Genomic DNA, 17,952 nt, shown 5'->3' on the forward strand with positions numbered 1-17,952 from the left:
AAAATTGGTCATACAAGAGCCACTCATGAGTAACGCACTCGGTATACTCTTTACCGTACTCTGTTGCTAAGCTTATTAGATTCGTCCCTTAAGAATGGAGACTTGTACGCAACATAAACGTGATTATATAGCAGACGGCAAAACTGTACTATATGTTTGAAGAAGAAAAAAGTGACTATTACAAATCTATATATTACAACATTTACTAAGAACAGATTTTTCCAGCCCGTCCGGCCATTCTACTAGACCGATTTGTATGTCTCTAAGTTCAGTCAAATTTGAGCAATCTTAAAATCAAATCACTAAATGACCACTCCAATAATTGCAGGTGGAGGTTTATCCTAACCCGCAATACATTATGTACTTATCAGGTTGCTAAGTGACTAACACTTTCATAAATATTCTGATGTGTGCTTTTTATCCTTAGTAATGTGATTGCATGTAACTATGTTTGATTACCACCTGTCAAGCCAAAGAGTTTACACTTCCTCGGATCATGGAAGAATACTATTCTCTGCTAGATACTCCTTGATTCTCTGACCTTCCCCAGCTTCTAAATATACTCGACAGATGGCAGAACGTTCCTAATAACTTACATGCTGCTAAGAGAAAGCAGTCGACTGACGCAGAGACGGGAAGTTATCTAGTCAACTAGCCTTCTGTATGACCATTAATAAAAATATTGAAAAATTAGGTGTATAGGGTAATTCCGGGAGAGTTGCCGCACTTTTTATGTCTTTTGTTATATCTCGGGATATTTACTTTAAAAATTGTTGAAAATTCATCGAGCATAATTTGAAAACATGTACATTTGATCAGGGATGAACAAAATATTGGCAATTGAAAGTAAATGGGAGAAAGGAGTGAACAAAGGAATTGTTGCATCTGCGGCGTCTCTCCCTGGATCCCGGTATAGATGCCGACTTTGCTCGGGAGAGATGCCGCGAGTAAAATAATTAATGACAATCAAATTTAAGCCAATTTCTTCAACTTTAATATAACCGAACACTAGAACGTACTACAAGACAATTATATCCACATAATATAATCATTCAATGGAAAAAATCTATCTGATAATTTACAACATTAAAATCATATTTTAATTTCGATTTACTATAAATGTGCATATGCTATGGATTCTTCACTGTGTTATATAAAACCCCACGGCACTTAACACCCTTGAAATGGCTCTGGCCTGCACAGCGACCGCTGCTCAGCCCGAAAGCCAACTATCAGGGAGAGACGCCGCCGCACCCTCCTGTTTTCATACCTCAAGGCTATCATGGCCCAAAATTAGCTTACTCTCAACTACAGTTATGTTTCTGACGTCTACTGTACTAAAAACGTCTGATTTAAGCATTTGAAGCCAACTTAATATACAATAAATTAACACACGCAAAAACTTTGTCAGGAGGAAACATGTATTCGCCTCATGATATCGGCTATAATTGGCGTAATATACGAGCAAATTTCGTCACACTCGCAGACAGTAGTTCTTCCTTAGAAACTGAAAAACCACACATATTGCCATCTAGCTGTAACGATGGGAACCTTTAGCTACAGTGTATGCGGCATCTCTACCGGGGCGGCATCTGTCCCGGATTTACCTTACTTACCCGAACCAGTACCATATTCTTTCACGGCCAATTGTACGTTGCACTATCTCGGGCAAGATTGTTTGAAAATGATAAGATCCAGATACTCCAAACTGGTCGAAGCATAGTGAATATTGTATGAAAGGAAGTGCTATAAAGTACGTTACGAACGAATCAATTATTGTGTGCCGGTATTAAATGTTTATACAACTATTGAAAAAGGCAGGCAGAGCAATATGACCACGACAGGAATAGCAAGACGAGTTATTTGACCTATTAATAACAAATGATGCGGAGCAGGACAGGTCAACTAGTTATATATTAAATTTAATTATGATGATATCAATTAGTACATTTTTTCATTTTACACTAATGAGGTATCTGTAAACAAGTGCAGGTTCTCAGATACGAGATTGTAGTGTTGATTTATTATAAGCTTTTCTATTAGATATTTTATTAAGAGGTCTACACATACAGGCACAATCAAATAATAAAACTATATTTCTAGTGAGGCATAATGCTTGCGTTGTGTCTTATGGATATGGGAAAGAAAACAAATTATGTCTCAATTTCATCTTTGTTTTTTTTTGCTAGTTGCTTTACGTCGCACCGACACAGATAGATCATATGGCGACGATGGGACAGGGAAGGGCTAGGAGTGGGAAGGAAGCGGCCGTGGCCTTAATTAAGGTACAGCCCCAGCATTTGCCTGGTGTGAAAATGGAAAACCACGGAAAACCATTTTCAGGGCTGCCGACAGTGGGGTTCGAACCTAATATCTCCCGAATACTGGATACTGGCCGCACTTAAGCGCATCTTTGGTTTTTACAGTATGAAAGTAACTGAGGTATGAGCAATGGTAGTAACACAGTTTCATACGGAGCTAGCTCCTGGTATAGACAATGTGAAATTGTAGCTCATAGGGTCATTTGGTGCGCGCATTTCAGTGGGCTTGGCAAATCGATATGTATTAACACTTTCTAGCTCGGCATGGCAAGCAACGCGAAACTAGCTCATTCTCTAGTACGCCTCTTCAGCGACGCCTAGACTGTTCAAACAGCTGTTGGGGATACAATTAGTCTTCGGACTGAGCATTAAAAATACAAATAATTAACCATTTACCTTCAATGGAAATCAGAGAAGAAAATGCAAGAGTATCTGGCCTTCAAGGAAAGGTATCGGTGAAAGAAAGGCAAGGGCCTAAATGGAACCGGTGCCCCTACCCTCCGTTGTGTAGCGGTGAATAGCCTTAAGCCTGGAGAATATATTCGTAATTGGTAATCCCATTCTAGCATAGAAGCACGGTAAACGCTTCCCATTCCTATTAACTTGCATACCTTTACCCACATTTACCCATCACATTTTGGTATCCTGCTGTTATATTTCCAACTCTTGCACTGAAATCGCCCATTAGCACTATCCTATCTTTGCTGTTGACCTTGACTGCGATGTCACTCAGTGTTTCGTAAAACTTGTCAGCTTCATCCTCATCTGCAGCTTCACTTGGTAAATACAATGGAACAATTCTGGTCCTAATTCCTCGAGCAGCTAAATCTACTCACACCACTCGCTCATTTACATGTGTCGAGCTCGGTAGCTGCAGTCGCTTAAGTGCGGCCAGTACCCAGTATTCGGGCGATAGTGGGTTCGAACCCCACTGTCGACAGGCCCGAAGATGGTTTTCCGTGGTTCTCCATTTCCACAGCAGTCAAATGCTGGGGCTGTACCTTAATTAAGGCCACGGCTGCTTCCTTCATACTCCTAGCACTTTCCTGTCCCTTCGTCGCCATAAGACCTATCTGTGTGCGTGCGACGTAAATCAACATGTTAAAACAATGATTTACATGCCTAACAGAGACTATGTTGTGTGCAATAATATTCCTGATGAACAGTCCTATCACATACTCTGCTCTTCCTTTTTTAACACCTGTTAAGAATACTTTGTGATCTCCTATCTTTTCTTCGTTACGTCCCCTTAAGTCCTAACACATCCAGACGCATTCTCTTTATTGACTGAGCTGGTTCTACTTTCTTCCACAAGCTCCATTAATATTGATAGTTCGCCACCGAATTCTATTTCTTTCCCCATGTTGCTTCCAAGGAGTCTCTGGCCTGTCACGTAGAAATGGGAATCCGTTACTTCCATAGGTCCGATGCTTGCTTAAAACGTTCTGAGTGTGCTCGGTGAAAAATTCTGTGAAGCAGCTTGATACTCTTACTTACACATAGTTGAAGTGAGGATCTCTCCTCTCACGGGTTAGGGGTCACAGTGGATTGTATAGTCCTAGCCACCTGAGCACAAGGAGGACCATCACTCATAATATGTCCGAGATGCCCACTTCCATTCCATAGCAACTGGTATCCCCACTCTCAGTATCACTTATGAGGCCACTCAGCCGTTGCCCATGATTTATGAACTAGGACGTGACTACAGTAACCCGCACCTCGAACCAGCCGTAAAACTGAGCCAAGTTCATATCAAGTGCCAATCCCAATAAACTGTGGAAAACTCCAAGAATAAGAATAAGAATAAGAATAAGAATAAGAATAAGAATAAGAATAAGAATAAGAATAAGAATAAGAATAAGAATAATAATAAGAATAAGAATAAGTTAAAAGCTCCTTTTCTGACGGATATACTGTCTCTTAAAATCGATAGCAAGTTTAGGAACGCTGAATACATAATGTAATAGTAAAGAATAACGTTGCATCTGGAATTATTACTCTAATGGCATTTTTCAACTTCACTTCATATGTCTCTATCCAAATTTAAATGTGTTTATCCATTAACTTCTCCTTGACAGTCAACACAATACCAGAAGTGGAACTGAAACTATTTTCTTTAAAGCAATGAAAAATGTAGACATTGCATCACATTTTAAATTACCACTCTACCTTTGGTTTGGACACCCGTAAGTTACAAAATATCTTATAAATGCTCTTATCCAAATATAGGTAGTCCAAGCTAAGAGCACTGTCGAATGTATTGGAGAAATATTATGAGTTGCTTGAAGGGGCTGCCTAACCGAGGCTGTAAAGGCGTACTCGGATCACTCGGAAGGATATGGGTTCGATGCCCTGTCAGGAAGTCGAAAAGCTAAGAACGTAGATTTCCACATCTGGAGCGGCACATGACCCGAAGATTCATTTAACCTAAACCAAAAACGAGTACCAAGTTAATTCCTGATGGCAAAGAACCTATCTATCCCACTATGTGCTAAGTTTAAGGATAGTAGAAGCCCTTTACTTTCCACTCCTCTTAGGGCGGATGCCTTTTGTGACGGCAACCCTATATGGAATGGTGTATTCACTTCTGTGTGTGCCGGGTTGAGTGGCTCAGACGGTTGAGGCGCTGTGGCCTTCTGACCCCAACTTGGCAAGTTCGATTCTGGCTCAGTCCGGTGATATTTGAAGGTGCTCAAATACGTCAGCCTCGTGTCGATAGATTTACTGGCACGTAAAAGAACTCTTGTGGGACTAAATTCCGGCACCCCTCCGGAAGCCACAAAAAGTAGTTAGTGGGTTGTAAAGGCAATAACATTATTGTTATTACTATTGTGTGTTCCTGTGGTGACAGGCAGTATGGTGTGTTGTAGAGAAATCTATTAAGACGAACACAAACACCCAGTCCCTAAGCCAGAGGAATTATACACACACCCTGACACTTTGATGGATGATGACATTGTTTCTAAGATTTTGAACATGATACATTAAACACAGACACTGTTAAAATCCTTGTTAAGAGTAGTTCCAGGCTTGTATATTACTTAATCCCACCGTTTAAGTCTCCGTACACCTGTATGTAATAGCAGCGTTTCGGTCTTGTTTAGACAAAGCTACCCCAAAATTTTTACTAAATTACAATTTTAAAAATATTTTCATGAAACATCATGCGTAGACAGCGCTTTTTTATAACACTGATGATGAGCTTGATGCTTGTTGTTTAAAGGGGCCTAATATCTAGGTCATCGGCTCTTATCATCATCATCCTTTAAAGCAAATTTCTCCTCATACCATGTATCAACTACCAAATGATTTAGCTCCGATTTTATTGGTTTATTAATATTGCATATCTAATTTACAAGGAGTCTCCGTGGCTCAGACGGCAGCGCGTCGGCCTCTCACCGCTGGGTACCGTGGTTCAAATCCCGGTCACTCCATGTGAGACTTGTGCTGGACAAAACGGAGGCGGGACAGGTTTTTCTCCGGGTACTCCGGTTTTCCCTGTCATCTTTCATTCCAGCAACACTCTCCATTCTCATTTCATAGCATCTATCAGTCATTAATATATCACTTTGGGAGTGGCGACCCCATCGTACTAACAGCCTATATATGCTTCATTCATTTCATCCCTGACCCGGTCACTGACTGGAAAACAGGTTGTAGGTTTCCATATAATTTACAATATTTGTAATTATTACTACTATTACAATTTTTATTTTCTTATTATTTTAAGAAGCAGTATAAATAATTTCATTTGGCCATTTCTGGGTTAGTGCAGCCGCTGTAAGGCAGACCCTCCGGTGAGAGGGGCGGAATCTTATTATGGCGGAAGATAATGTTGACTGTAGTGTATAGCTTGCAGGTGTGTCGGGGACAGCTCAAACACCCAGAAGCAGAGCCAAGATAATTAACCGTTTAAGACTGAAGTCATGTCTCGGTTGGGAGTCGAAGCCGGGTCCCTCTGAACCGAAGGACACTATGCTGACGATTCATCCAAGGGGACCAGCGCTCTAAAAGTGTTTAAAGCGCAAAAAAAGATAAAAAATCATGTAATATAGAAATAGGGTTATTTTTCACAGTCTGAATTTACACTTAATAACGGTTTGTGGTAACTACGAGCACGGCAGAGTACACACATGCACCACACGGCTGTCAAAAACTCTGCCCATGGACACCTTTGACGAATTAAGTCCTCCGACAAAACGTATTGTACGTTAAAATATTGTTGAGGGGAAAGACAGGTACAGTAACGCAAGCTTCTTACATTGTTGTGATTTACTAGCAGGAAATGACTAGTTTAAAATGTAAATAATGTGATACCTCTTGTGCATCACATCATGCATAGATGAAGCTATTAATTATTGTTTTAATGGTATATTCCCAGAAGAGTTTTATACATTCATTTCATACATAGAGAAGTCTACTTCACACTAGGGCCTAATGGAAATGTTTCCACCGTTATTGAGCGTCAGAGTACTGAAAACAAAGAAATGTATATTTTAGTCATTATATATAATAACATCAAATCGTTTAGAGGTAAACACTAGAAAAAAATAGAGATTATGGCATTCATATCTTCACTTGTGGTAACGATCGACTGGAACTAGTTAACACCTATATTTGGAAATAAATTTGCAAGTAGCTGGGGAAACCTTCACCAGGTACTTAGAAAAAAGATGTATGGCAGCGGTCAAGACCATCTATGGCACAGAGAACCTTCAGGAACTCTCATTGGCAATGAGAGATTTGTACCATTTTTTACATCATGCTAAGCGGTCAGTAAGATAAATGGATTTATCTTACCCTTACAAACCAGACTGAAAGCCTGTAGGACAACTCTCTGAAGACCGAGTTGCCAAAAGTTCCATATACGAGTCTACCAAGCAAGGTCAACATGTTTAACTTTTTGTGTAAATGATAAAAACTTCTAACGACAATTTTTTTTAATGTTTGTTATGCGCACAGTGTGCTTAATAAATCAAAATAAAAATGTATAAAATTGTATTAATTTTATGCCCATCAGATGATAAACCCGGACGTGTGCCTTCTGAAAGTGCGCAAGACCTTGCTATGTAGACGTTTGTGCAAATAATGCAACATTATGTAGAATTATAGACTATTAGTATTTTCTAATTTATTATTTATTTCAGTATTTTCTAATGAAGTGATATAAATAATCTTCCAGAATTCTAGAATAATCACGACAGAATATCTTTGTTGTGCTTTGGTAAGCGGGTAAAGTTATCGACTGTATGTTTTATTGTTTAAGTTGTCCAAATCGTTGGCTGAACGGCCCGCGCAGTGGCTGGGTGTTTGTGCTGTCCCCAACATCCCTGCAACTCACACACCATACATAACTTCATCCTCCACCACACGCAGTTACCTATTACATGGCAGAGGGTCTACATTACAAGGGCGGCACTCGGCTGGAAACGAAATTATTATTATTATTATTATTATTATTATTATTATTATTATTATTATTATTATTATTATTATTATTTAACTTGTATTTGTCTTGACTGCTTAACTGTTCCATTCAGACTCTACTACAATGAATTCATAATATTCATGTCTTGTATTCTTGTTCTGTACAAATCTATGTAACCCCATCACAAGTTCTAAACGTGTGTCGTACCAACTCGTTACTTTTCGTGGTGAAATTCCACAAAAGAATCCTGCTAAATAATTTAATTCCATCTCTCTTCGCATATGAACTTCTTGATCGTATGTTCATAATTTTCTTATAAAACCATATTTCCTGGCTTCTATTTGTTGGTTTTTATTAGTCATGAATTTCTTAAAAATTGCAATAGGGAGTGCAGTTGGTGAATACAGAGGACAAATACTTCAAGTTTCCTTTCTTAAAAAAAAACTTCCATCGCAGTCTGATTGAGTGTGTCTATCAATGGCTGCAGTGAATAGTTAGAACATCAGAGATCGTAATAAGATATAAGGCCGTTGTGCAATCACGGTAAACATAATTACATCAGAGGATGCACTTGTGAGTAAAACTTGGTTGGGTGTAGTTTAGAACATTCCAGGAAGTCTTGAATGTTATAATTGTTTAATTGTTAAGTTAACAACGTGCAACGATATTTAATTTCGGTGTCTCTCTCACTTACGTTACTTTTTATGTTTTAACTATTGCCCTCCACAAAATGCTACGCAATAGTTATAGATTTCAAAATATTCTTCCATTCTGTTTTCTCCTTTCATCGTTCATTGGTTGGTTTGAAACACATATCTGTTTTCTTTAATATTATTTATGATTTTCACCCTTGGACTTCCTTTATCGTTCCATCCTCCATCTTCCAATTGAAGAAGGTTTCTCATAAGAATAAGGAAGCAAGTGACGAACACGACTATTTATCTTCTGTTTAGGCCTTTAGGATGTTGTAAAAATAAGTATGTTTTTACAAGTTCAGAGAGCAGTTTCTCCTAGGGCGAAGAGATGGAAATTTGGCTGCTCTGGGTGCTGAACGTGATTCCTTCTAGTATCGACCATCATAACGGAAACTTTTAACACATCCCTCTGGAGAGAGAAGATAGTCCCAAGGGCGGCCATCTATTAATCTCCTTAATCTCAGATAGTATGTGGTATTTTAATAATAATAATAATAATAATAATAATAATAATAATAATAATAATAATAATAATAATAATAATAACCGTATAGCCTTAGCTCCTGTGTACAGGAGTTTCATTTCAACTCCATTTGGGCTGTCTCCGTGTAATTTTCAACGCTTTTTTTCTCTACCATATTGAAGAGAAACGAATCTCTGTGGAACCGTTTAAATTCTTTTCGGTTGAACATCAAATACGTCACGAGAGTTCCCTTACATGCCAACATCGTATGTCATGGAGTGCCGAATGGTCCTTATTCTGTCCTTCATAAATCAGACTACGCCTGTTTGATTTGAATTCTTGCGATTCATTGGACTACAATCCAACGTGATTCACCGAAGGATCTAAATATCCATATCCGCTGCAATTCTGAACATTTGATATTTAATAGAAAAGAAGCCAACGTGAAACACCGGGAGAATATATGGCAAACATAAAAAGTGACAATGACCAATGAGTGTTTCGAATCAAGCGAATTATGCTCCAGCAAGGAATATATCACATGTAAATCCATGTGAAGTACTTAGAAGAACTTTAGTAGGCTACAGAAGATGGATCAAGTGGATTTAATGTTTGACTGAGTTAATCTGTGTCAATTCTCCGACCGTTCAATGTGTCAGTAGCGTAGCAGTGAGGTATACAAGTGTTATTTATACCACAGCAATTGGACCACCAACGTTACAAGCCTAAATTATTTTGAAAATATCAGTATCTGCATGTATAGCTACATTAATTTTCTTTCAGGTTGAAATAGTGGTGAAACTAGATAGGAAAAAATATATTCCGAGTATGAAAGTCAATGATCAAAAGTTTGTTACAAATTGTACAAGAAATCAAGACTGAAATATAACAGAATGAATGGGGTGGCTGAATAGTTCAGAGGGTAGACCGCTGGTCTTCTGACTCCAAGTTGGCAGGTTCAATGTTGGTTCAGTCCGGTAGTATTTGAAGTTGCTGAAATACGTCAGGTTTGTATCGGTGGATTTACCTGCACGTAAAAATCTTCTGCGGAAAAGAAATCCGGTACCTCGGCATCTCCGAAAACCGTAAAAGTAGGTAGTGGGACTTTAAACCCAATAACACATAATAATAATAATAATAATAATAATAATAATAATAATAATAATAATAATAATAATAATAATAATAATAATAATAATAATAATAATAATAATAATAATTGTTATAACATGAAGCTGAGGTCCTCCTAGTGTTAGGTAACTCTTTCATCATGTTGCATTAATGACATCTTTTGGTGAAACGTTGGACTTTCTCAACATGCCTTTGATTACTTTATCCTACCTGTAGGTATCGCTTTTTGTTTGGGGTTACCACCTACGAGCCAGTGCTGGGACCTTTCAGCGAGAATTGTGAAGGCTAGGAGTTAGCATGCCTTCGTCCAGCCCTACCGCCCTGCTGGTTTTTTCCTACCCACTGTGGACCGCTACAATTATTATTATTATTATTATTATTATTATTATTATTACCTATATATTAACAACTTTACTAAAACAGCTTTGTCCAGTTCGTCCGTCCGTCCATCCGTCCGTTCTACTGGACCTATTTGCTTCATATTTGTTTTGTTCTCTCCATAATTACCTGCCGGTGAATCATTAGGCATTTAGGCATTGATAGGTCTCTAAGTTCAGTCAAGTTTGAGTAATCATAAAATGAAATCACTAAAATTACCACTCCAAGGGTAATAGCAGACGAAGTCTTACCCTAACTCGCAATACATTCTGTACTCAGCGGGTTGCACTCAGTTAAGGAGCAATGCTTAAAAATGACAGCAGCCATATGCAAACCTGCAATTTCAAGCAAACTTGGTACACACATGACTTAAATCTATCTGGAGAGAAATAGTGTGGAGTAAGACACACCTAGCACCCTTAGCGGTGGAGTGCTTAGGGAGTGACTTAAAAAATAATCGAAAACGACTTATGTTAGTGTTGAATCCATAGTTTTCGGGGTCGCTGAGATGAATAATGACACTTCGGATGACATTTTTGTACAAATTCAGCCACCATCGCCATTGAGAATGAGGAGGAATGAAAAAGAATATGCCCAAAATGACTGAGATAGTGTGTTTATGTTCCAGCATAGCTCTCAACCAAACTTAGTACATATGAGTTACTATATGGACTGTATGGATAAGAAATCTCTAACATCCGTACGGTTGCGGGTTGGTAGGGAGTGACACGAAAAAATAATCAAAAATGACCAATATTAGTGCTGAATCTCTAATTTTTGGGTTCGCTGAGATGAATAGTCATATTCCAGATGACATTTAATTGGAAGTACAGCCACCACTGGCATGGGAGTCGGGGTGGGGGTGGGGGAGACGTTGTGTGAGAAGGTATGTAAAAGAAAATGCCCAAAATGACCCAGATTATGGATGTGTGTAGATATGTGTGTATGTCCCAGTATCTCTCAACCAAACTTAGTACACATAGGATTTATTGTCTGGAGAAAAAATACTGTGGGGTAAGACTCCCCTAACACCCCTACAGTTAAAGGTTAGGGGGGAGAGACATGTAAAAATAATCGAAAACAACCAATATTAGTGTCGAATCAATTCTTTTCTGGGTCACTGAAATGAATTGTGGCACTATGGATGCCATTTAAGTCCAAGTTAAGCCTCCAGCCTCCATCGCCATGGCGAAGGGGGATGGGAGAGGTAAAAAGTAAAATGTACAAAATGATCGAGATTAGTGTTGAATCTACAGCTCTCGGGTTCGCTAGGCTGATTGGTGACAGTCTAGATGGCATATGGAATCGTGTAAATCATATATGACGCGTAAATACATATAATTATCATTTATTTGAAGAGATCAACTACTCCCTAGGCAATATGGGCAGCAACAAGGACAAAGCTCCATGCGAAGCAAAATAATCTAAACTAAAACATTTAATTAAACGCAGAACAATAAAACTACAAAGTAGTTCATAAAATATCAATAAACGTCACAATAAAGACATGTCCGAAGGCAGGTCCGAACCTCCGCAGAGGTGTGCCTGAGCCGGAGTTTACGTACGGTAGGGTGGCCAGTTCCTTTCCGCTCCTCCATTCCCTTACATCCCACCAAAAGCGCGTAGCAACCCATCCAAGTCTTGACCACGCCGAATGTTGCTTAACTTCGGAGATCTCACGGGATCCGGTGCTTCAACACGGCTACGGACGTTGGCATCCTAAAAGTAGACATTCAAAAAGTACCCAGGCAGCTTATGGAGCAATCCCATACCAAGATACAGTATGCCACGGAGCAGTACGGGTTCCATTATTATTATTATTATTATTATTATTATTATTATTATTATTATTATTATTATTATTATTATTATTATTATTATTATTATAGAATGAATAAAATGAAGGCTTATGCAAGGTGGCAATAATGTTTAGTTTCACACCTCTTTCTGGTTCTCAGAGTATCCTAGGGGTCAGAACTTTGTCCGGTAGGAATTCCTTCATGTGCCAGTAAATCTACCGATACGAGGCTGGTAGGCTCAAATGGCCAGTGCTCTACCGTCTAAACTACTCAGCCCGGTTTATCCAAGTCTTTATAAAACTACGTATTAAATAAATATTATTGATGCTCATTTCAATCCATGATTCATGTGTTACGTGTGCTCTATTCGTTGGAGGCATTTCCTTATCGTAAGAAAAAAAAACGATACTTGAAGGCAATTTGAAATTTGTTTCCAACGTGTACCGTTTACTCCAAATTTAACATAATAATAATAATAATAATAATAATAATAATAATAATAATAATAATAATAATAATTCCCATGGCGTTAAGGCCGCTATATCACCGTCAGATAGCCTCTCAATTGTTCTTATGTAGCATAAGTGGACCTCGCACCAGTGCTCAGATATACTATATGCTTATTTTAAATTCAAAATGACGCTCACAGTATTATAGTGCTTTGACAAAATTTAAACTTTTACCGTTTTGCTCAGTTATATTGGCGGTACATGGAGAAAAAATAAAACAATGTATGTAATTCCAACAATTTTTTTTTGCTAGGGGCATTACGTCGCACCGACACAGATAGGTCTTATGGCGACGATGGGATAGGAAAGGCTTAGGAGTTGGAAGGAAGCGGCCGTGGCCTTAATTAAGGTACAGCCCCAGCATTTGCCTGGTGTGAAAATGGGAAACCATGGAAAACCATCTTCAGGGCTGCCGATAGTGGGACTCGAACCTACTATCTCCCGGATGCAAGCTCACAGCCGCGCGCCTCTACGCGCACGGCCAACTCGCCCGGTAATTCCAACAATTAATATTTGGTGAGGTCTAACTAAACTTTAGTTTTGTTCAGCTTACTTTCAGTTAAATCAAGGGTTACAGGCAAGCTTTATTCAGACGTATATATTACGGGCATCTATCTGAGTATTGAATACATGAATGATATCTGGACTCTAACTAGTGCCCTTTGCTCTTTGAAATTGATTTCGCTATCTTTGCATTGACTGTGAAGAATCAAAATGATGTTCCCCAACTGCGCCCTGAGGGGCACGTCAAATGCTCACTAAATTCAGTTAAAATGTCCACTCTGGATCTAAAAATTCGCCTTCGAGTAACAAAGGCGATTTATTTTTTGTCTCTTTCGCCTTAGATAACGAACGCTTGGGAAAAGCTATCCCGTAGAGAAATTTCTTTGTAAGTTTCTAAAGAACTCTGAGAGATGACTTACCAGGAGTGACGAAGTCCGCTGCAGTACCGTCCACGGTGACACGACCCTCCTTGCCAATCCGCCTGAGCGTTGCCTCATGCCACTGTCCATCATCTACGCGCCGTGTCGTAGCCTTTACCTTGACAGCCCCAGAACCTAGGTCCAGATGAAGGTAGATGTGGCCATTGAGCAGTTCGAACGCCAGGAAATCCGCCTGTAAGATATGCAACCAATATGACTTTTCAGGGCAGTACATAATGCAGTCGCAAAGAGTAATTCGTGTAAAAGGCAAAAGAAACTCCTTGAAACAGGCATAGATTAACATGAGTTGTTATCATAGTCTTCATGAATTTCAAAGAGGAGAAAATCCTCGAGGGAAACTATACCTCCTAGGATCACAGTAAGGGATATACACTTGAAGGCTATCCGAAGACCAACATTTTCTATTAGATAATATTCTGGAACGGAACTAGTTGACTGCACGGTTCGGGTCGTGTAGTTGTTGGCTTGCATTTGGGAGATTGTGGGTTCAAAGCCCACTCTCGTCAGCAATGAAGATGGTTTTTATTTGTTATTTTCCATTTTAACACCAAGCAAATGTTTAGGGCTATGGTCGCTTCCTTCTCAAAAATCTGTCTGAGCTGGTGTTACGAATCAAATAATAATAATAATAATAATAATAATAATAATAATAATAATAATAATAAGCTGGACAAGGTATGCTAGTGTGATTAAGCTTCTGAATTTCGACTCTAAGAGAGCGAGGTTCGAATCTCGGTGACTGCAGGGTGAAATTTTCATTTGAAGAATTATATGGTTACTGGCAGGGGATCCGATACCAAATGAAGCACGATGGTTCCAGAGACACCTCATGTAATTAAAATAAACTGAAGATTTTCCTAATTCTGCACATAGCTGAGGACATTACATTCCTTACGTGAGAAAGCCTTAGCCAGGCGAGGACGAATTCATTTCTGAGTGAGGGGTATATTCTGAAGGAGACAGTGACATACCCTATACGCCATTTTTCACCTAATCTAAATAGTTTATCCCCACTAAAATGAATCCAAGAAGTTACTTGAGTGAGTTACCCCCTTGGATAAAATGTGCCTCATCCCCATCAGTTGACAATAACACAGATCTCTCTAACGGGAGATCAGAATCAAAGACATTATATACAGCACTCTCTTTGAAATCAGAATTACCGGTGCGGTGTTTATATCCCTGAAGAATACGTCAGAAAGCACCCGATAGGACCAAAGTAGTAATGAAGGTGTACGGGAGAACTAAAAAAAAACCTATGTAAAATACATATGACATATTGCAAGAACTGGGAAGATCATACCAAAGAATAACAAGATGAAATAATCTCGAAACAGACCCCATTATACCGGCCTAGAGAAATGAGATATATTGTAGCAACAGTTAAGAAATACGTAGGCAAGTCAATACGTATCTGCTGAGATGATGATGAAGCTTGTTGTTTAAAGGGGCCTAACATCTAGGTCATCGGCTCCTAATGGTACGAAATGCAACCAAATGGAATAACAAATTAAAAGTCCAAAGTCCTCCACTGACCAGAATTCAAAACGTGAGGACGAAGAATGAATGGATGGATATGAATTTAAAACAATCAGTGGAACCGACCCGCAATGCCTCACATTCACAGACACTGACGTAAAACAATAGTATTACTGACCAAGGGACTGCTTCTATAGCTTAATACTGAATCGATGATGCTTGTAATCTAGAGGAGTCCAAAATTCAAGTCAACGGCCCCTCATAATGGTACTTATCGCTAGGAAAGTAGAACCACGGTATTTGTCATGTTGCGGTACTAATCAAAAGTAGCGTAGACTGGCGGCATTCCACACAGTATGGTACTACTCACAGGTAATCAAATTCACACATGTAATACAGACCTATGGTGTTTTGCACATTGCGGCGCCTTTTACAGGCAACGCACACCTATGGTGTTCATCACATACGTGTACTAACCACAGGGACTCGCGCTATCCCGTGGTGTTCCTCATATTGAACCCATAATTCTACGATGAGAAAAATATTTTTTATTTTTCTCAACATTTATTTCAAATCAACAAGCTACTTTTATTTTTGAGGGCAGCCATGTTGCGCTCCTAAGAGACACGATGTCGCGTGGGAAAGATCTCACCCGCGGCAAGCTCGTAAAATACCGTGACACCTCGGCGGACTTCGAGTGCCCGATAATTCTTTAAATTCACGGAATTCTGCGTAACGAGGGATTTTGGCAATACAGTAAATGAAGAAATAAATAATTTAAATTATTCTTAAACCCTACGTGAAGACAGATCCCCCAGGGTAAAACATAAATGCAGTTAAGCCTAAGTACAAATCCGCGTCAGATCAGTGGACTAGCTCCACGTGCCAAGGTCAATGGATGAAAAAAACGCGCGAAACGCCCGGGCAGAAATAATTTATTTCACCTGTTGCGAGTGTGGTAAAATTATGAGATTAACATCTAAAATAATTACAAGCCTGCCCGGAATTCTGGGACAAGTCTCATAAAAATCGGTCTATTGGACGCGAAATTAGCAGATTACGCAATCAAGCTTAGTAGTGTGTGTAGCGTCCCTCCTAAGACTATAAGAGGAACCCCCCCCATTGCATATTAGTCAGTGTTGATCTGGTTTTTGAAGCGGCGGTAGCTTACGCCCGTCGTCAGCAGAAAATTGTACCAGATTGATCTACAAACAACTTAATACATGTTAGTGGCTGAGGTCCACCCAGTCGGTTAGAAAGGGAAGGTGACAGAAAATTTCTGAACTATTGCCGACAAACTGTGAAAGTATAGGCGTCTGTTAAAGTACACAGCAAATGTTACTGTATCACCTCATGTGCGTTTGAAAGTGGTAAGAGAATCGGGAAGCTAGTCAGAGTAGTTCTGATTTCGTTATCTGTTGAACACCTGGTGTGTTGTGGGAGACAGAGAGAGACAACTCTGGGAAGAAAGCAGACAGTCGCAGTTGACTGCAGAACAAGGGAGGTTCGTGGTACAAGTTATAACGAGGAAAGTGCGTGATTTGTGTCGTAATTTAATATCGTGTGAAAAAGGCAGTGTTTGTAAGATTGATATGTTGAAGAAGATGATGTTATTTGTACCAATGTACGGCTAAAGGCACGAGGTCATCTGGCTACAATGTAGCCAGAATACTGAGGATGACTCCATTTTGCAGGTCTGTCTATATTTGTATTATGTGGTAGTTAGATTTTATTGTTTTGTCCCAACAAATTTTTCAAGATGATTGTCGGGTTGATATTTGTAATTATCAGGCGAAAAGTGTTATAATTTTGGTCAGCGTGTGAAAATTTTAGTTTGTAAATTTCACGTCAAGAAACTGTAAAAATGCGGCGTTTAAATCTGGTGTTAATGTTCTATGAGATATTGTCAAAAGCGAGGAAATTTAGGAAAGCTATAATTGTAAAATAGTCGTGGCGAGTGTCTTAATTTCAAATATCAGTTGAATTCAGAAATGTTGGTCAATAATAATAATAATAATAATAATAATAATAATAATAATAATAATAATAATAATAATAATAATAATAATAATGTCTACCGCGGGATAAAGAAATTTTTCTATGTTAAAAGTGTATTTAACCTGTATATTTTACAAGGATCACAGGCACTTAGAAAATTTCAGTGAAATTCGATAGAGTTATATTTATTCATGGGAAGTAAAAATTTTGGGACATCGTGTATATCAATGATACGGAAAATCGCGGTGTGTTCTTGGATTCTCGAGGTCCGAAAGTCGTAGTAATAGTAAAATAAAGAGGTGTATTTTATAATGGTTGTTGTTTTCACTAGAGGATTGAAAAATGAAAAGGGTCTTGGAAATATAAGAAAAATGGATTGAGAGCGAAGAATTTATATATGTGGAGATGAGAGGGATAGGAATATTGAAGATGAAATGAAGCCTGGATTTTAAGTGATACCGCTGGGATAAGGCGAGGAGAATGAGTTTGAGACAGGCTATGTTTGCCGAGGAAGTATTTGTGAAACAGACTGTATTGTGACAGGCTGTAGAGTATTCCGCTACCAATCCGAAATTTGAGACGACTACTGTGTGAAGCACCGTAGATTTCTAGTAAGATCCTAAGTGAAAACGACTCTAGTAAAGGTTAAAAATCTTGGTAGTAAAAGTCAAGTGACCAGTTACGTAAAGCCCGTATGAATATTAAGATAATGTGACCTCAAGGATAAAAGAGCATTTAGAATACATGGTTGGTGTTGTATTGAATTTCGTTTCACTGGATATGTCATTGATATAAATATTTGGAATT

At 38.8% G+C, this 17,952-nt stretch overlaps 1 protein-coding gene across 1 annotated transcript in view; it reads right to left on the reverse strand.

Moving 5' to 3' along the window:
* Window positions 1-17,952, reverse strand: part of LOC136873743 (neurexin 1) — a 491,540-nt gene that overhangs the window by 163,776 nt on the left and 309,812 nt on the right. Inside the window, exon 8 of the mRNA XM_068227470.1 lies at window positions 13,648-13,840. Coding sequence (XP_068083571.1) covers window positions 13,648-13,840 — 193 coding nt within the window. The remainder of the gene's footprint in view (window positions 1-13,647; window positions 13,841-17,952) is intronic.

The sequence above is a fragment of the Anabrus simplex genome, chromosome 1, assembly GCF_040414725.1.
Source record: "Anabrus simplex isolate iqAnaSimp1 chromosome 1, ASM4041472v1, whole genome shotgun sequence".
Taxonomy (NCBI): domain Eukaryota; kingdom Metazoa; phylum Arthropoda; class Insecta; order Orthoptera; family Tettigoniidae; genus Anabrus; species Anabrus simplex.